This window comes from Vigna umbellata, chromosome 1, assembly GCF_029865625.1.
Source record: "Vigna umbellata cultivar VRB3 chromosome 1, Vumbellata_1.0, whole genome shotgun sequence".
In the NCBI taxonomy this organism is placed as follows: Eukaryota; Viridiplantae; Streptophyta; class Magnoliopsida; order Fabales; family Fabaceae; genus Vigna; species Vigna umbellata.
This window is the reverse complement of record NC_142165.1, coordinates 74,004,459-74,025,521: the sequence shown is the minus strand read 5'-3', so window position 1 is coordinate 74,025,521 and position 21,063 is coordinate 74,004,459. Positions and strand designations below refer to the sequence as shown.

The window sequence follows — 21,063 nt, the reverse complement described above, 5'->3', positions numbered from 1 at the left end:
TTAAAACTTAGAATCCATGATATATAAGGATATTTTTGTCTACTAAAACCCGATACACATTGTTAAAATGTACCAACTGAAAACAGACATACGGACGTTAGCAAACTAGTGGAAGATATATATATGCAGGAAGTAAAAGTTTAACAGTGGAAGATAATATGCAGTGTACGTCTTGATTTTAAAGTATCTGTGCATTAGAGTTGCAAACTAGTTTCCCTAAATGGATGGTAACGAGAAACAGAAGTCACCGTTTAACTCTTCTGAACTATTCTAATGGATCCCCTACGGTAAATTCATATCCACAAAATAGCCAAAAGTTGGCTGAATATTCATCAACAGTTCCAAGACCATAATGATCACATCTACAAACCAAGCTTTTGTGGAAGGGAAAAATATAATTGGGGGTTTGAAACTCTAACGTATGAACAGACTATACTTTTTCTTTAGATCCATTGGACAGACTATGCTTCTGATTGCATATGTCTGCCAGCTTCAAGAGCTTCTTGCATGCACTCCAGAGCACCGTCATAGTTCAAAAAGCCCATAAACCAAAATTCATGATTGTCAACGGAAATCACCTGGATGTACTTTTCAGCAGGATTGAATGTGTTTGATGAAGGATGCACTGCTTTTAGCTCGTGTAATGGGATGATCACCTACATGCAGCATAATTTGCCATATCAAGGACAAACATAATTGGATACAATATTACTCAAGAATAAATTAAATAAGGGAAGAGAACATCGCAAGGAGAAAAAAAGAGCTAAGAAATGGAAACGGAAATTACAATTTCAAAGATTCACAAAGAAAAGACTGGCGTTAAAGCAACTATTCTGCAGACAAGAAATTGCAGAAAAGATAATAGTTTAAGCAAATTGGAATATTGAATTCCATAAAAGCAAAACTAAAGCTGACATAGCAATGTCATTTACCCTTCGTTCCTTATAAGTTATACATAAGATAATTATTTAGTTTAATTCAAGTTTCACACTTGAGCTGGTCATATGCTTTACGTAGAACAGTGTTGTCCTCTCAATTAATGATCTAACAAAAATAAAAGTAGTTGACACATACATACAAAAATATGTATACATTATATATATATATATATATATATATATATATATATATATATATATATATATATATATATATATATATATATATATATATATATATATGATACAAAATGAGGTGATTGATAGTAATTCAGGAATGGGCCAATAGACGACTCCGCGTTTAATCAGGAGAGTGACTCACGTTGGAAGAAGCTGGTATTTTTAAAAATTTACTGTTGAGAGGGGTATTTTTAGTTGACCACTAATAAAAAATCTCAAATAATCTGATTGTACCGGTATTCAACCTCAATCCTTGATCTAATATTTTATGCAGACTATGCAGACTAATGATCACATAATGATGATGACATAAAATATTAGTACCCACTCTAGCAGCTTCTAGGTGTACATTGTTGGGAATGCAAGTATATTCAAGTTCCACATTGGATAGAAATGAAAAAGTAGAACATTATATAAAAATGAAAAGCCTATTAACCAATTGTCTTAAGGTTTTAGGTAAAGAGTTACGTCAATCCCTTATGTGATTAGGCTCAAATCTCATTAGTATTATGTCCTCCAAGGGTTTCCCCTTCACAAAGAGCTAAAGCTCAATCTACAAAATAATCCAAAAGTCCTCTACATTTCAGGACCCCCAACTATATAAAGGAAACATGTGAACCCCGTCCTCTTCACTTATATCCGTTTCTCTTTTCTTCTCTTAATTGGTTGAATTTTCTCCTCTATCTAAGGGTTTCTTGGCTTATGTCTAGCAGACTATCTTTCCCAACAACCCTACCCTTCTTTACTTCTTTCTTTCCTTTCTTGATGTCATGAAGAAATTCCTCTTTTCCTCCCCTTCTTGCACTGTCAAGAGATTTCTCCCTTCCTTTTGAGTGCCTTTCTTGATTTTGGTATTCCAATATCATTTCTTTCAATTCTTGGAAACTTCTTCTCCATTCCATTATCACCCTTTTCTGGTTGTTGACGCCCCTCTACAAAGTATTGACTCTTCCTTCCATGCTTGCACCACTTCGTGATCTGGCAGGTCAGACCAATTTTTTAGGAATCCAGAATTGAAAAGAGAAAAAAAAGTAATATTCTTTACTGTATAGACTGAAAAGAACACAAAATAGGAGAGCACTCTCTCCTCCAAGGGTTTTCCCTTCACAAAGAGCTAAAGCTCAATCTACAAAACTATCCAAAAGTCCCCAGCATTTCAGGACCCCAACAATATAAAGGAAACCTCACTCACCTTAACAACCTAACTAACAACTAATTCCTAATTTGTTTCCTTCTATCATGCACACATTATATCCTATCAGATGAACCAACCTAAATTTTAGTCAAAATAAACAATCCCTTTCTACATCATATATACTGACTAATTACATGAAAGGGGATGCAATTCCTTCACAAAATGCATCATACAACGTACCCCAGAGTTGTAAGCAAATTTTAATCACAAATTCATCAACCAAGTACTATGTTTATACTTTTCAGATTAGATATATATAAAGCTTTCAAGTACCCAAGCAAGGTACACAAAGTTATTGGAATATTTATCCAGTTAACACACAACACAAGGTGTCTGCATGATTACTCCACCCATTAACCCTTTTAACTTCAGAAAGCTATGAACAGCTATGGTAGCTTGATTCAATACAAAATCAGATATAGTAATACTCAGTGTTAGGATCTAGTTGCAAAGTATGGGACTGGAGTACTACAATAGTTATGGGATTTGTAAGGATTTGGACTCTCCAACTACAATAGCTAGGTTTTGTGTTGTTGTCCTCCAAAGATTTTTTCAATTCGTATTATAGCCTTCCACCATATCTCGGTTGCAAATAAGCAGCATGGGTGGTCTGTCAGCATTGTAATATTTGCTCATAACTAGTCAAAGGGCTAGTGAACAGCCACACGGCTGAGGATTGGGATGTGATGGGACGTTAGGATCCAATTGCAAGGAATAGGACTTGTTCCAAATTGGATGTATGTCAATGTCATTCTAATATGGAATTTATAAGCTTTGAGCTCTCCAACTACAACAGTTAGTTTTTGTGGTGTGGTTCTCCCAAAGTTATTATAAACTCAACTTTCAAAGCTTGTGATATAGATCAACTTGTGTGTGTAATTTAAAATAATAAATATTCAGGAAATATAATTAGAACTATGCTCTATTAACCTCGAACATGAAAAATCTGTAATCTAGTCTATCTTGAGTCAGAAATTTCGGCAATACTTGAATAAAATTTTTTAAAAATTCCTTTATTTTATGTTCATATTTAAATATCAATATTTGGCTCATAATGATCCAACACACTTTATAAAATTGAATGCATAAAATCACCTTCTCAATTTCAATACATGCAAACTATTATATCTAGTTAATCTTTCACTCATACTTATATCTTTGCTCAAAACTTTAAAGGCATGCACCAGCTTACAAACAGATGATACAAAGAATAGAGTAAAATTTCTCTCTAGGCTCAAATAAACTGCATACAAGCACAAGTTGTGTCTTTGAAAAAAAGAGAAGTGAATAAAGAATGAAAAATGAAATCATGATGGGAATTTTGATTTATCCTCTTTTAGTATGATCTATTTCCTTACTAATTCTCAGATTTAAGACTTCCTTTATGTTTGTTTTACTATCCAGCTGTTTTTCATTCCCCTGGAAAAGTTTTTCATTTGAATAAACAAAAAGCTGCCTTTGAAACATGTGAAAACTACGCTAGATATTTTATAGAGAAAGATAAAAATATTTATTATCAAACTTCCTCAGTATGATCTAATTATTAAGAGTAATGCACACTTCAGGTGAATTAAAAACCACAGCAGTTGGACCCTAAAAATATACATAGTTGATCTAGCAGCATATATAAAACCATTATGAACAAATGTGGACCACTGATGAGAAAGTTATCTAGAGGTGGATAGTCGATCCTCCGGAAAGCCCAGACTGAAGCGAAATGGCTTGGAGGCCTACTGCTGCAAATTGAAGATAGGATGTTGAACACCCAACTTCATAACATGCTCACAGAAGAGGCAAAAAGGCTAGAGTGCATAAGGATCCTCAAGTCAAGCAGGGTGCCAGGTTCTACAAGCAGTGCTTCAAGTGAAGACTCTAGTAAAGTTGATAAGTCGATGGAAGTGAGGAAGTCTCAGAGCGTGGATCTTCTAGAGAAAGAGAAGTGGGCACTTCCACAAACTCAAAGAGTAACGATTAGGATGTCTGATTTAAGGGAAATAATTTTTTAAGAAGTGGACTTTATGCCTAACTCAACCCCACAAAACTGGCTTGTAAGGTGAGGTTTGCACCCTCAAAGAGTAAGGATTAGGATGTCTGATTTGAGGGAAATAATTTGTTAAGAAGTGGACTTTAAGTCTAACTCAACCCCACAAAACTGGCTTGTAAGGTGAGGTTTGCACTCACTTATATACTCTAAATTGACCTTATCTCTAGTCGATGTGGAACTTCAAACACACCCCCCTCACGCCGAGGTATATATGTCTCGAGCGTAAGACTAGACATTAATGAGTGGTTCGATAGCGACCCGATAGCGGGTGGAAAAATATGCCCAACAAATAACAAATATCGCTAGGATAGGCTCTAACCTGGCTCTGACACCATGTTAAGAAGTGGACTTTAAGCCTAACTCAACCCCACAAAATTGGCTTGTAAGATGAGGTTTGCACCCACTTATATACTCTAAATTGACATTATCTCTAATCGATGTGGGACTTCCAACACAATCCAATTCAGAACTGCTCAGGTACCTTCAGTGACTTTAAGGGCCAGTCAGAAATTAGCAGTCATGTGTTTGGGCAAAGAGCCGATTGCCATGGCAAGATCCTTATGCCCCTTGGTCTTCACTAACATCTTGATCATATATTCTGGGTAGAGCTCTATGGGGGTCACCTATACGCTAGAGCAACTAAATTCAACGAAAGGGCACACGTCTACTTATTGTTAGACAATTATAAGGGGTGGTACAAGAACACTCACTTAAACCTTTAGGGGTTTAATGAAAGGAGATAACCATGATTCTCATTGCAATGCTCTCCTTGTCTGTGAGAAAGTGGAGGGTCAAGGTGATATGCTAGAGAAAATGCCAAAGGTACACACTAGAAAAGTGTTACTTGGAGAGGCTACACTAGTTGGTCATGTTTGTGGCATCAATCGTGGTCAGGGTTTACGTGTAAGAATGAGTGGGCATGACCAAACAATAGGTCAACATAGGTTGTATGGTTGAATCAAGTGCGCATCGCACACAAGGACAAGTTCTAGTGTGCAAGGGGTATCAGAGACCATACACAGCCAACCTAGCCAGATTGGTCAGGCCCAAGAGTTTTGAGAGTTGATCAAGGAGGAGAGGAGACGACAACACCAAGGGTCTTAGATGTGGCAGGATTTTTGTCTTTACCTTGGGGGCGTGTACATGGCAAGCTCGCTAAACACGTCTAAGGTCTTGAAGATTTTCCCTGCTATCAATGTGTCTACTGCCACCACGATGCTGGACATGATAGCACAAATTGGCAACGGGAATATTGTGGACACAAAAAAATCATGTTAGGAAGGATTTAAGAAAAAGTTGAGAACTCAAATCCTCAAGATGTACACAAGGTCATACATGCCTTGCCCTTAGGGAAGGTGTAGAGGTCCTACTTGGTTTGGGGCTTATCCTAAAGGACAAATGGATGTGGTCCCCTCAGCAGAGAATCATGCCAATTCGGCAAGTTGGCATGGGAGTATACAATTGACACCATTCACTATAAAGACTCTGGTATAAAGGCATACAATATCTAGGAGAGCTTGTGCAAATCCAACCTGGGTCACAAGAACATGTTGGCACAACTCGACAAGTTGTGCCCAATGCCTGGTAGCATGGACCTAAACCCAAAACATGTGATCAAGATGTTCGTGAAGGCTGAGGGACATAAGGACCTTCAACCCAAAACTCTAAAAAATGGCTTTATGCGTCATCTTCCTTACATGTTGTTCAACTTTCTCATTTTTAATCAGTGTAGGACTCAAACTCACATGTGGATTAATAATAGGATGAAGTCAAGCTTAGTTTATAAGTTGAAACTGTCTCTTTGCAGTTTAAAATCTCCTTGAGCAAAATCTGGTATTGTTGAGCTATAATTTGGTATGTGTTAGGGTATAAGGTGGGAGGTAATGAGAAGGAGAAGAAAGGTAGGAGGGAAGTGAGGCCGAACGGTATTGACCGTAAAGGCTGAACGGTGGAAGGCATGGAGAGGTAAGGCCGAACGGTGGTTGTTAGGGTATAAGGTGGGAGGTAATGAGAAGGAGAAGAAAGGTAGGAGGGAAGTGAGGCCGATCGGTAATGACCATAAAGGCCGAACGGTGGAAGGCATGGAGAGGTGAGGCCGAACGATGGACAAGGGAGAACGGTCAAACCGAACGGTGGACAAAGGGGAGCGATCAGGCCAAACAGTGGACAACGGGGAGCGACCAGGCCGAACGGTGGGAGGGACCAGGCCGAACGGTTGAAGAATCACCATCTTAACTAAACAGCGGTTAGGGAGGGCGAGAGCTAATTACAGTAAAAAGAGCCACAATAGGAGAGAATATTCAGTATAAGTTAATTAGAGTAAATAAATATATATCCTAGGGAAATATTCAATATAAGATATTTATAAGGGTTAAATATGTTTTTAGTCCCTGAACTATCAAGCGATTTTGGTTTTAGTCCCTACTCAAAACATTGATGGCATTTAGTCCTCGTAGTATTAAAACATGTAAAAATAATCCTTAAAAATGGACGGCGTTAACTTTTGGTTGATCTGGCAAACGGCAATGCCATGTCCTCCGCCAGCTTCCCTGTTCTCTATCTGCCACGTTGCTTATATCGTGAAAAGAACAGCAAAAGAACAACAATTTTGAATCTGTAGTTGATAAAGATCATTTCCCAGCTATAGGCACTTCTGAATCTACAGTCAAGAAGAACCATCCTCCTGCAAAGCCTTTCTCTTCAGTACTTCTGCCGACTAAACATTTCCCACCGTTGAAAGAGGGTTTGAATAACAAAAAGGCAGTATCTGGTTCTGATTCTGATGAAAAATATTGTGGTGCCCCTTCTCAGGAGGATGTTAATTTAGCTATCAAAAAGCTTAGAGAGCAGAATCTTTGGGCTGAACATAGCTTGATAGATGATGTATTGACTGCTGTTAATAACAATTTTGATAAGGCCTCAGCTTTATTGGAAACAATGGCCTCTGCAGTTAATTTTGAAGACTACAAAGTATCATCTGCTGTGATAACTACGACATATGATACCCCATATAAGAATAAAACTAATGAAAGTCTTACTTTGGGAAAGGTCAAGGATGATATTCCCTTTGATAATCACCAAGACAATGATAAAGACTTGGAGAATAGAAATGTTTCCCCGATTCAAAACCTCTTGAATTCTGTTCCTGTAGAGCCTGAATGGGAGGATGATGATATTTACATTAGCAATCGAAAAGATGCATTAAAGACAATGAGGTACGAATTCTAACAGTTGTATTCTTACCACCGAAACCTAAGCAGAACACTCCGATTCCAAGCTTCTGGTGAAGCCTGTACTCCACTCCCGGCGACAGTTGCCCCAACCGGATTCCGATGCCAAACCCCACAGTCTGCAGTGCATCCAAGCCATTCACGCCGCACCCAGTTGCCGCCTCTCGGAGGATTTATTAGGTTAGGCATTTCTCTCGGAGGAAGATGAACATAGGGTTTTCACGATATAAGCAACGTGGCAGATAGAGAACAGGGAAGCTGGCGGAGGACGTGGCATTGCCGTTTGCCAGATCAACCAAAAGTTAACGCCGTCCATTTTTAAGGACTATTTTTACATGTTTTAATACTACGAGGACTAAATGCCATCAATGTTTTGAGTAGGGACTAAAACCAAAATCGCTTGATAGTTCAGGGACTAAAAACATATTTAACCCTATTTATAATAATAAATATATATCCTAGGAAAATATTCAATATAAGATATTTATAATTAAGGATATATGCTAGGATAACATACGGGGATATTTATATTAAATATAGAGATATTTATATTAAATGCAGATATATTTTAGGGAAATATTTAGTAAGAGATGGGGCAAGAAATAATTAGTATAAATAAAGCTAGAGTCTAGGGTTAAAGGTATGCTTTTGATTATTGAGTTTTTATGACAGACATTATTGTCTTGTGAGGGAGGAACCTCCCAAATGATTGATGGAGGTTATGCTCCCAATTATTGTTTACTTTTGTTTATTCAGATATCACCATCAATAAAAGATATTCATTCGTTCAATTTCATTCTTTCATTATTATTTTGCTTGATGTGAGTGTGTGAGAGGGTGATATACGAAACAGTATGACTCAAGCAGAATCTATTCATTCATTTTTCTACCAGCATACCATGTGTTTGTCAATTTATATGGATTATATAATTCAGGATCTCATTGAAGAAATGCTAGTTTATTCATTGCCAAATCAAAGACTTATATGGTTCACGTATGGAGAGAAAATCTGCTTTGGGATACAAGGGTTATTGATAGTAATCTTGTATCCTAGAAGCCAATATTTGGTTGCCAGTTTAATGTAGATGATAACGATCAGACTAGGGGATTGTGAACTTGTAGAGGCAAAACAATTACTTGGGGAGTTGAAATTTGCGAGTGTTGTGATAGATTTGGTATTGTATATAAAAGCACAAAAACTGACAATTAAAACAGTTATAGGTTATAACTGTAACACATATAAGTACGTTGGGGCCTGGTAGGAGGATATGTTTTGTTGGTTGGGTTTGGTTTTTTGAAAAGGGCTGAGAGAGAGGTCTCTTGGAATTCCATCTTGGCAATTACTGTAAATCTACAATTGTATTTTGGGCTTATTTCCCTGTCAGATTGGCACAGAAATAGTCTTTGTTCAATAAAGAAGTATATTCAGTGTAAGTCTTGGATACCAGTTCGATCATGTCGATAAGATAAAAATGTAGTAATAATCAAGTTGCTCTTTACATTACATCAAACACAATATTCCATGAGAAAACCAAGCAAAGAGAATCATTTATCACTTTATTAGAGAAAAAGTCCTCTCGGGGGAAACTACCATTGAGTTTGTTAATTCTAATTGTCAGCTTGTGATACCCTAACAATGTTTCGTATGGGTCATTGAATATCAGGTCCATATTAACAAGCTTGGTGAATATGATTTATATCCTTCAACACAAGGGGGAGTGTTGGAAAGTATTTCTTATTTTGGGAGAATATAACCTAGTTTGGAGCTGTCAATTTCTCAGTTCATTAGTAATTGCAAATTTTGTATATAATAATGTTGAGGCTATTTTCCACTAGCAATTCAGTAAACAATTTCTAATTAGAATAAGTACCTTATAATAGCTCCATTCTGTTTGGTTGTTATTTTTATAGGAAATAGGATTGTCACTAGAATATGCAATCTTTGCAGAGGATATATACAAAACTCCCATCACTGGACCAGCTGATGTGGACAAATAACATGCAAAAGAATTTTGAAGCCGTTCCTCTGGACCTGTTTCAAACGTGTTCAGGAAAATCTTCTCATATCCGCCTTCTGCCAGAACCTTTGTTCCCTGGGCAATTCTCCCCATAGCAGCTTCAGCAAAGCTAGGGCTTGTTTTCACTTAAGCACAATGTAAGAAAACAAGAAAATTTTAATTGCGTAGTGTAAAAGATTCACTGTCATTAAGATAATCCGAGGGGAGCAAAATAACAAGAAACAGAAGATTCATCAAATCATCAAGTACACTAATAATTAGAACACAATGAACAAACCCATATTCAACAACCAGTTGACATGATGATGATTAAACACAGGAAATGCTTAATAAAGTATACCATATATATATATATACATATATATATGTATATATATATATATATATATATATATATACATATATATATGTATATATATATATATATATATACATATATATATATATATATATATATATAAAGCATCCTAGGTACATGCCACAGACACCAAAGGTTAGTTTGGTAGACCCTGTTGCTAAACCAACTTAAATAGATAATAAAGCCTTTATGGGACATTTAAGAGAGAACAGTTATGGACACACTATAACACACTTTCTACTATTGGTTGAAATGTTTCAGAAACAATGAATTTTTGGCGGGATACATTTTCTCATTTAATGAATCTCTTCATACAGAATGGATCACACTATACTATTTTATCCAACGTAAATGTGTTATGGCACCATTTCAAACGTTAGTTTAATTTAATGGCTTCTAATGCTCCAAAGTAACTGAATCCATCCCCATGTTTGACAAACACATAACAATCGAATTCCCACTTAAATTTATACAACTCTAGCACCAGTTTCCTAAAAAAAAAATTCTATTAAATTCCCATATCTGGTAACTCAAAAGTCACCACCAGCCCCATTCCATATGCGCCCACTCTAGAGTTGTAACTGAAACACGACAATAAAATAAAATAAAAACAAAACAGAAAACTTACAGTGCTGCCACGTGTTTCCAGCGAGACTCTCAGCCTTCTTTGTAGCCTCTCCCACCTTCTTACCCCATCTCCCTAGCACATTGCGAACGGTAACCATCGTCTCTGGACACAGACAAAACGAAAAAAAAAAATACGCATCCACGCGCATGAAATGGAAAAAAGGAATTTGAAAGATAGAAAGTTGAAAATAAAACTAACCCATGAAATTGGGAGCAGGTTGAGAGTACGAGGGGGAAAAGTATGGATTGGATCGCGATTCGTTAGGGGAAGAGGCGAACGTGGATTCAGTGACCAATTCGGGGCTCCAGTGCACGGATTTTTTCGTGCTACCGGTTGATGACGTGGTGCTTTTCTCCTTGGGAACCTGCGGTTCCGATCCCGACCCGTTAGTGGTGGTGGTGGAGTGGCCGTTGAAGTCATGGGATTGAGACTCCGCTTCGGGCTTGGGAGGTTCCATTGTTGGGGTTGGTTCGTTTGGATTTTGGGATTAGGTTGGGAGCTAGGATTGTGAAACGGAATTTTGGAGGCGAAGGGAACGAGAGGGTGGTAATTTGGTTGAATGCAATCGCTTTTTTTAGCGCGCGGACCATGGAGGGCGCTTTTCCTCCACCAAATTCAACCTTTCGATGGTCGAGGACAGGGGAGGAATTTTCACAAAAGTTCCTGGATGTTCATAGTAATTTTACATCTTCGGCTTTCTTTTTCTTTTTCTTTTTTTTCTGCATTTTTTATTACTTTAAAACATTGTAATAAAAATACGAGCATTTACCATCTCTAATAAAATGCTTAATTTTAAAATTGTTCAATTATTACTCAAGCCATTAATGTCATATTGATATTTTAAAAGTTTACAAGTTTATCATATTTAAGAAGTTATCTCTTTGTGGTTCATTTTCATAGAATGAACATTTGCATGATAAAACTATAAGATTAATTTTTTTTTTATGTATAGCTTAATAAAATTAATTGAACAATTGAATTGATAATACTTTTCAATTGGCATGCTCAAATATCATCATCTTTCAATTTTATTTGAGATTTTTATAATTATATAAAATCACATTAATTTAAAAATGTATTAGTCCTAGACAAAAGTAAATTTAACTAAGTATTATCTAATTTTTTTCATAATTTTAGAATATGTTTTTCTTATCACTCTAGGTATCAAACGCCTTATTCATCCAAATAATGCTTTGTTTGATGGATGTAGAGATAGAATGAACTAGCAAGATAATCATATTGTTTCCTCAATTCTAGGTAGCATGTTTAGGTTTGTCTTTTCGGGTGGATGAACATTACCAAGAATGAATTCAATTTTGTTTTTGGCGTTGAGTGTAGGTTAGCATGAAGCAACTCCAAGAATGATCATTTGTATCATCAAGAATAGGCAAAAAAAAGTGCAATAACAGGATTTTTATTGGGGTTGAGGTAAAGATAATTGTCATAGAATGAACATTATTTGCATGATAAAACTATAAGACTAATATTTTTTATGTATAGCTTAATAAAATTAATTGAACAGATTAATTGATAATACTTTTCAATTGGCCTGCTCAAATATCATCATCTTTCAATTTTATTTGAGATTTTTATAATTATATAAAATCACATTAATTTAAAAATGTATTAGTCCTGGACAAAAGTAAATTTAACTAAGTAAATTTCTTCATAATTTTAGAATATGTTTTTCTTATCACTCTAGGTATCAAAAGCCTTATCCATCCAAATGATTCTTTGTTTGATGGATGTAGAGATAGAATGAACTAGCAAGACAACCATATTGTTTCCTCATTTCTAAGTAGCATGTTCAGGCTTGTCTTTTCAGGTGGATGAACATTACCAAGAACAAATTCAATTTTGTTTTTGGCGTTGAGTGCAGGTTAGCATGAAGCAACTCCAAGAATGATAATTTGTATCATCAAGAATAGGCAAAAAAAGTACAATAACAGGATTTTTGTTGGGGTTGAGGTAAAGATAATTGTGCATGGAACTTTCTTTTTCCATGATAAACACAAGAATGAAAGAAAACAGACCAAAGAATGAAAGAAGAAAAAAAGAGAGAAAAGAAACATATAAGTAGACTTATGCGTAACAAAGCTCTTTAAAAAAAGAACTCTGATACTATAACACTATTATCAGTATCAAGAATGTTTACTAAACTAGTAACGGAAGCCATGTTGATGAAGATGAAAGACAACATAAACAAGAAGAAGGTTGAGAAGAAGGATTGAGCACAAAAGACAATAACATAATAGTATCTTGATAAAAGAAAAGGAAGAATAGTACAATTGTCTTACGTTCTTACAAGGGGAAGCGATTATATAAGAAAAGGAAAGGAAAAACAAAAAAGAAACGAATAAACAAAGTAAACAGAAAGATGTTGGCAGAGCGGGAAGCCACAAACGGAAGAGTTGTATTATCGAGCTATACAATTGAGCTATGTGTCGAGATTGTCGGATTGTGTGTCTAGCTTGCCAAGCTGTGTACCGAGCTTACCAAGATGTACTACCGAGTTGTGTCGAGCTTTGTTACGGAACTTCCTGGCTGTGTGTTGAGCTTGTCGAGATGTGACTATCAAGTTGGATTGAGCTTGCTGAGTTGTGAAAATTCTCACTAACATCAAAGTATTTTAACATCAAGAAATTTGTCATACTATTACTCATTCACAGGTTAAAAGTGTTACAACTATATGTAATTTTTAATGACTTGAATAATAAATTATAATAAAAGAGATTTATGAAATCTCGCATAGTTTCTCATGTGTTATCTAAAATATATAAGTCTCTTACAAGTCTAAGTTGTTTCACCAAAGGGCTTCCTATAATTTAAAAAAGATACAATGAAAATCACTTAATGACACAATAATTAAGAAAAAAATATTCTTCAACCAACACCACGTTTTCTAATATCTCAGGTTCCAAATGAAATTTCTCACCCATTTATCATTCTCTTTGAACAAAGTAATTGACCATTTATAACCTGAACACTATATGAAAGAAAACCAAAAGCAAAAGACTTAACAACCCGAATTCTTCCAATCATACTTGAAATTTTACCTTTCCATTAATTTGAATCTCACTTTATTTACTAAAGACTATAAGAACCAATATATACGAGCACCAACCAAAAATGAAAACTCCAAGATAAACAAAAAGATTAACAAATTAGTCACAAAATAAAATAGATTTGACACATCTGATAAAACCATAAGAATCATAAACAGATAAAAATAACTTTTAAAATGATTTTAGGTAACCAGAACTTAAAATATGCACTTTTAGAAATTGCCTAAGATTACGCTAGAATTTTCTATCAGCTATATGAGAAGAAAAATAACATCTTTTGAACTAATCATAGACTGAAATTTTTTTTATTAGAAACCACCAAGATTACCATTAACTCTTAGAGAAAGTTTTGTTGATTTGAGAATTAAAAGAATTCAATTAGTGAAAATAGAATGAAAACCATTTTTTGTCCCAAAACTTTAAAGAGAAAATTCAATCAAGAGTATCAAGCTTTTTGAATATCAATTTGAAAGCAATATTCTCACTCTTAACCTTTCTAGAAAGTATGTTAATTTCTTCAAAAGCTAATGCATTCTTTTCTATTTCTTCCTTAAATGAATCCATATTGATTAAGAGAAATGTAGGTAGTGCTTTAAACAACTTTCTACTTAATATTATTCAACACATATACCATAACGAGAACTATTGTTGAATATATTTTCTACGCTTACAAAATCATCATCATAAAAAATTTATTGAAAATTCCGAATTTATTAATTGATGCATTTTGATAAAGTTTATCAGTTGAATACTTTTTATTATTTTTCTTAAAAATAAAAAATAAATTAGTGGATTAATCTATTATATAAATAAACATAATGAGAATAACTTAAATTTTGTGTAGACCAAAATTTAATTTAACATCTATATTCATAAATTTCTTTATTAATTTTAGTTGTTTAACACAAATTTTGTAATTTAGGGAAGGAATATGAAACTAGTATCACTGCAAAGGAACTTGAGAAACTAAATACTTATTTAATTTGAGAAAATGCTTACTCTTGAGCTGTTTTAATTATAAAATGTCGATTTGCAAAAATATTTAATCATTCGAGGGTAATATACTTTAAAGTAGGAGTGGTTGTTGTATTGTGGTGTGAAAGGTGAATGATGAAGCGAAAGTCTTTTAATTAGTGTTAACAGAGGGAACTTCCAGGGGAGACAGAGTGTGGGAAAATAAGAGATGAACAAAGGATAACAATAACATATACAATGGACAAATAGAAAAGAGAAAGAATAAATTAAGTGAAATAGGAGTAGAAGTAAGGTCAGTGGCAGTGTGATAATAAATTGGTCATGAGTTTAAAGGAGTGAGAGAAGGCAAATGTTGTGGACTGTATTATTCTCTTTCGGATTTAATAATGAGATAGGAAGATGGGAATTTTGCATAGGGAAAAACAACATTCCAGGAGTACGAAATGGGTGGTGTTTTAAGTTCAAGAAATTTGCCATTTGGCAGGATCTTTAATTATGCCTCACTGTTCAATTCCTCTATTTCAGAATCATGTTCTAGGTCCATTAACAGAACATAAAGTTAAATCCTTATAACTAAAACATACATAAATTCAGAACCACAGAATGATAAATGTTGATAAAATTTTATATACGTGACACATAGATATGGGCCAAGGACAACTAAAAAAGGCACTGGTATCCTTCTAAATTCTAAGGTGCCAGACAAGGCACCAATTATTACAATCAGACATATATCAAATCAAAACCTTTAAAATTTTCCTACTTCTGTGACATTTTAGGCTGATTTTTGTACTCTTTCATTGCAGTCATAACATGATGATGGTGTTTGAGTCAGGATCCTGGTTTGGGAAACTGAGAAAGTGGACCCCAACTGGCCTAGTATGAAATTGTGTAAATGGTAAATGAGAGAGGGAAAATAAAAGGTAACTGTAAAGTTAATTCTCGTCATGGTAAAGGGCACACTTAACTGGTTTAAAGGTCAAAAAAAGAAGGGTGATGTGCACTGAGTACATTGTATGAATATAATATTATATTGAACAAGAGGACTCAACCTAGAGAGAATAATACCTCTAGGCTGATGTTGATTTGGTTATGAAGTCTGGGAACTTAATTAGTTGGTTCACTTAGTACTAGTTTAGTTCTGAATAAGGAATTGTAAATTAGACTAACAAACTGTGCAAGAAACAAGCTATTGAATCATAAGTATTGGTTGGATTGCTTGGCTGTAATGTACAAATTCACATAAAACAACCAGAAAATGCAATACATACTTTTCACATAGTGATGTACAGTTTCATATCAAATCATCAAGAAGTAGAAGCATCCACAGCACTAAAACAGGAACTTGTAAATGCAGTTAACATATAGCGGTGGAAGTTAGCAAACCTGATAAAAAGCTCCACAGCACCCTCTGCAATGGCAACCCCAGCACAAGTAGACCACCACTTAAAGCAGCACCCACAACACGTCACCACCGCAATGCCGTCCTCACGCTATCCACCAAGCACGACCCCTGCTGCCACAACCACAATCCAATATACAATGACTTCCAAGGATTTGCAAGAAATTGGAAGCACGAAAACAAATATCAATCAATTACGGAGCAAGCCCAAAACCTAAAATTCAAATGAACAGAACACTAACCTTAATGCAATTCTAACGGCAACACCGACCCAATCACCGTCCACGAACACCCTTCCCGGAGAATCACTCAACAAAAGCTCCAATCGCACCGAATGAAGGAGGACGCCTCAGTCCCCAACCGTCCCTACTCCACGGTGGTCGCCTCAGTCACAACCGTCCTCACACCGTCAACGACAACCGGTGTCCCCCCTCACTAACACGACCGAAGGAAGGATGACGCAGTTACGCAAGCCCTCACAACATCCGTGAGCACACTCACACAACGCGGCTGAGGAGAGGATTCGCAGGGAGAGGGATATAGGGTTTAGTAGACGAGCTCGAAATGGGAGAGGGAAAACAGAAGTTTTGGTTTTAATTCACCCTCATACATACCGACGGCCTAAGACCCTCGGTATTTAAAATCAGCACTTAATTACCGGCTGCCGCCATGACCTTCGGTAATACTCTAAATGGCCTTCGGTAATACACTTTTACCGAAGGCCTTGAGGCCGTCTGTAAATACCCTTCGGTAAAACACCAATTTCTTGTAAATTTACAAGATAATAATTACATTACTGTATAAACACAAATGATATCAGAACTACAACGAAGCTTATATACTAATAAGATCATGAAAAATAATTGCCAGCTTTTGACAGCTCTTTTACGAACTCTAATTCAATCCAAAAGAACAGCGATTATTTAATTAATGGATTATATTTATATTCATTTTGACTTTACCAATAATCCAAAATAATAATGATTATATTTATCTTGGCCTTTTGGCAACTCGATCCTCCTTAAAGTGCTCCAGAGTGGTGGTTTCCTACTGTCTAGACATCACTGTCACTGCGATTAAAAAAATGAACATACCTTTTGTCTCTATGGAATACTATACATTATGTTTTATTCTCTATAATTTTTTGAAATATTCTTAATTTGTATATTTTTCTTTGTTCATCATATAGTCCTCTTTGCTTAAATGACAACTATTTTTAGTTCCAAAAATTGTATATATTAAATAACTTACCAGAATTAAAATGAAAGTTACAATTTTAAAGAAATTGAATCATCAAATTTTCAACATATATAAGAAATTAAGTGATTTTATTAATGGAGAAAAATAGAAGGAAGAAAAAAATGTTCATAAACTTTAGGCTAGTAAAAGGGTATTTATAAATAAAATATAGATTTAAAAATGTTTAAAGTTTATGTGAATATTCTTGTATCTTGGTATAGTCTCACCAAACTATTTTACTACTATTTTAAATTTCCAACATTTTTTAGTATTTTTTTTTTACTTATATAGTTAATTTGGTACTAAAATAATATGAACCAATATAATAAATAAATTTTAAATTAAGCAAAATGCATTATTTATAAGTTTTTTTTAAACCTAGCAGATAGAGTATTAGAGTTGGTAGGTGTTTTAAAATAATGAGACCGATTATTTTATTTTAAAATAATTCAATAATATAAATATAATTTTTTTAAACTCGTCTCATTACTTAAAACACTGTCATCTCTATACAACTTTTTCTTTTAATCTTCTCTCACATCTCTCTAAGATTCTCCATCCCTTGATCATCTGTTTGATGATAAGGAAGTTCCTACGAGATCATAGTTGAGTTATCTCCACATCTATTCGATCAATTTCTGTTATAGAGCAAGTAAGTTTCGACTCATTTTTTCCTCTTTTGTTCTTAATATGAAGTTAGAAGAAAATATTATCGTTGCATCCGTAATCTTGCTTCTTCTACTTGTTCTTGGTTAATGTAAGGTCCTAAGGACTCTTTCCGTTTTCAATTCAGTGTTTTGTAGGTATTTGTAGAATTTCCTTGCGTTCCAAGCAATCAGGAAGAGTTTTCTAGAGTTGATAGTTCCTTGTGAAGTAAGGGAAGCTAGACCTAGTCTTAAATTTATATTTGTGGTTTAAATTTAGTATCCCTATAGATGATAAATGTGATTTAAATGAAATTGTTATGTTTGTACCAATATTCTTGGTGTATAATGATTGTGTGATGTTTGAATGTTTGGTATGGTGTGGTTATAATGCTTCTGCTGTCGTTACTGTGTGGTGAAGTTGTATTGTGGTTTGAAACTGAATTTAAAGTGTTTGGAGTAAAGAAGAGTCAATTTCTTAGGTTGTAAAGGTCAAAAATATAGGTTTGATGGGTGTGTTTGAGAGATAGGTGTTGGAGTGAGGAAGTAATTGGTTTAGTATCGTTATATGGTTATTTGAGACTTGTTAGAAGTGTTCTGAGTGAAAAATGATATGGAACAAAGAGGTAGTTCATTAACATGATTTTGAGTGTTTTTAGTGTAAAAGGGAGGTTTTGAGTAGTGAGATTTTGAAGCAATTAGTGTAAAGGTCTAATATTAAATCTATTATGATTTGTTTAGACTTTTAAATGAGAAAAATCTGGTGTAGAACTGTTAGGGTCATCTTAGGGTGAGTTTTTAGGTGTTTTTAGTCAAATTTTAAGGTTTTACATAGTGAGAACTTGAAACAAAAGGGTTGTGAGTAATATGAGGTGCTGAGGTGTGTTAGCAAGTGTATTTAGACTTTATTGTGCAGTTAGCGGACTAATATGGGTGTTCAAAAGTGTAGAATAGGTTTTGGGGTAGCTTAGAGGGGTGAGTTTGGGTTTGGAGTAGTAATTTGGAGTTACAGTGGTGTTTTCAGGTGTTTCTCAGTGTCTAGAAGGTCCTAGGGATCAATTAAAGTTGTGGGAAAAGTGTTCAAAGTCATAAAAATTGAGTTTTTTTAGCCATAGTTTTGTTTTAATCGATTATGTTATTAACTTAATCGATTAAAATAAACACTTCAGCCTAATCGATTATGACACTAACCTAATCGATTAAAACAAACACTTTAGTCTAATCGATTATGTTAGTGACATAATCAATTAAAATTTGCAGTTTTGCCCTGTTTTTGATATGTGAATTCTGGCTTGCCTTAACAGATTAGATTACCAATCTAATCGATTATTACTACCAATAATGTGAAATTTTTTACTAATCTAAACTAAATTCACTTGTACTCATATGATCTATGTTTTTCAATGTTCTTTTATGACTTAAACAATGTTATTATCAATTTTATATTTTGGTATGCAATGTAAAAGTGAATGAATATGTATATGTTTTCAAATGGTTTCAAAGTGGTGAAATGAGTTCCAAGGTGGAATTCCTGGGTGTAGTTAAAGTGTTGTTAAAATGAGTGCATGTAGCTCAGTCTTGAGGCTTATCTTGACACTCTAATGGTCTTTCATTCTCAAATAGTGAAGATTGACACATGTGGTGAGACTAGTAAGAGGTCTTAGTCTTGGGTGCTTCCAATATGATCCAAAGCATGTAACAGACTGACCTTGTGAGTGTGGTAGGGTGAAACCCGATTGCAATGGCTTTGCAAAGCAATAAAGACCACCACAAGTGCACAACCCGTCATAGCTCGACATTCATTCCAAATCCGGATAGTGTAGTTTAAGTCTTGACATGTTTTAGAATGTTTGATTTACTTGTTCTAGGTGATTTAACTATGAAGCTTGATATACAAATGTATTATATGAATTGTCTTTGAATCTAACTTAGCTTTTTTTTTGGGTTAATTGTTATGTTTCCTTGTTCTGGTTTGACTATGATCATCTTATGAATGTGAGTAGAGGGTGATGAGGTTTCAGTTGAGTAGGTTCTTGGTGGAGATATCTGTGATGCTTGTCGGAACAATCAGTACCGTTATAGAGTCGCGCAGCGGAATAAAATATTTGGAAAGCGTGTTACGGTCACAAATCAAGTTTTGATAGTCCGTTTTAGAAAAACAATTTTCTTAGAGAAAATTTATCAAACAGTTGATATGCGTAAAATGTAAAGAGTATAGAGAGCAAGAAAATTCAACACAGAATTTTTATCCTGGTTCGATTCAAAAGAATCTACATCCAGTTGTTAATCACTATAAAAAGTGATTAACGTTTTCACTAAAAATAGTTTCACAAATTAAATAAGAGTGAATAAAAACAAATAAAAAACCTTCCTTCGACGAACGAACCGGAAGATGACCACCTTGCCAACTCGAAGCGAACCGCTCCGACTATCGACACACGAAACGCGAGCTTCTCCTATTCACGAGACCAGGCAAAGCACTTGAACTAGCTTTTTAGAACTTCCTCAGATCACACTGTATTCTCAAAAGCTCAGAGTTATCTTCTTAGAGTTTTGGAAGAACCTTATATAGCCAACTATTCTGAATTCGCAGATATGAATTATAACTGCCGCAGATAATCGATTATTGTTAGTGATAATCGATTATTTGAGTCCGTTACAGGGTTTTTCAGAAGTGATAATCGATTATCCTGAGGAATAATCGATTATTCTAGAAACTTTGGCAGTTCTCATCAGAACCAGTGATAATCGATTATTTGGAGTAATAATCGATTATTCCAGACCAACAGGGTTTTCAGAAAAGCTCAGGATAATCGATTATAGCTTCTAATAATCGATTAAATGCGTAAGAGTTCTGGAAGTACAAGTTTTTCTAAGTATTACATGTTTAAAGCCTTTCCTAATACATTTATTATCTATAAAGTGCTTTTAAAACAATTAGAACAGTCTATCTTGTTGCAGCATCATCAAAATCATTTATCTTCAAATTTACCAATGCTCCTCATTGGTAACAATCTCCCCCTTTTTGATGATGATCAAAAATCACTTTTTAAAAGCAACTTTGGGTTATCTGCAAAAGATACAAACTAACACACAACAAGAAGAGTTAGTAGTAACTGCACATATTTCTCCCCCTTTTTGATCATA

The 21,063-nt window shown here is 34.8% G+C and overlaps 2 protein-coding genes and 1 long non-coding RNA gene across 4 annotated transcripts; 1 reads left to right on the top strand and 2 right to left on the bottom strand.

The window, feature by feature from the left end:
* Nucleotides 1–154: 154 nt before the first annotated feature.
* On the bottom strand, nt 155–11,330 carry LOC148206275 (GLABRA2 expression modulator-like). 2 transcript variants are annotated; one of them, XM_088104197.1, is made up of 4 exons: nt 10,790–11,311; nt 10,592–10,693; nt 9,459–9,730; nt 155–656 (listed from the first exon to the last, which is right to left on the bottom strand). In XM_088104197.1, exons 1-4 carry the CDS (start codon nt 11,046–11,048, stop codon nt 462–464), a joined length of 828 nt encoding a protein of 275 aa, XP_087960323.1. In that variant the 5' UTR covers nt 11,049–11,311; the 3' UTR covers nt 155–461. The 2 variants fall into 2 exon arrangements, with proteins under 2 accessions (XP_087960323.1, XP_087960324.1); XM_088104198.1 differs by lacking the exon at nt 155–656 and adding an exon at nt 1,513–2,096 and having other exon boundaries at nt 10,790–11,330.
* On the top strand, nt 4,092–7,958 carry LOC148206276 (uncharacterized). Its single transcript, XM_088105229.1, has 2 exons — nt 4,092–4,277; nt 6,950–7,958. The coding sequence occupies exons 1-2, from the start codon at nt 4,092–4,094 to the stop codon at nt 7,583–7,585; spliced, it is 822 nt and encodes a 273-aa protein (XP_087961355.1). The 3' UTR covers nt 7,586–7,958.
* A 1,499-nt stretch (nt 11,331–12,829) lies between the features above and the next one.
* Nucleotides 12,830–16,556, bottom strand: LOC148206274 (uncharacterized). Its single transcript, XR_015785941.1, has 3 exons — nt 16,276–16,556; nt 16,018–16,144; nt 12,830–13,204 (listed from the first exon to the last, which is right to left on the bottom strand). It is a non-coding gene; the product is annotated as an uncharacterized LOC148206274 (long non-coding RNA).
* Between the last annotated feature and the right edge of the window lie 4,507 nt (nt 16,557–21,063).

Excerpts from the sequence above, each read along its gene's own strand:
- LOC148206276 (XM_088105229.1), top strand. The coding sequence starts at position 4,092 with ATGCTCACAGAAGAGGCAAAAAGGCTAGAGTGCATAAGGATCCTCAAG. Across the intron at positions 4,278-6,949 it reads CACTTCCACAAACTCAAAGA|CAAAAGAACAACAATTTTGA; the intron begins GTAACGATTAGG and ends TGAAAAGAACAG.
- LOC148206275 (XM_088104197.1), bottom strand. The coding sequence starts at position 11,048 with ATGGAACCTCCCAAGCCCGAAGCGGAGTCTCAATCCCATGACTTCAAC. Across the intron at positions 10,694-10,789 it reads ACCTGCTCCCAATTTCATGG|AGACGATGGTTACCGTTCGC; the intron begins GTTAGTTTTATT and ends GTCTGTGTCCAG. Across the intron at positions 657-9,458 it reads CAGAATGGAGCTATTATAAG|GTGATCATCCCATTACACGA; the intron begins GTACTTATTCTA and ends TGCTGCATGTAG.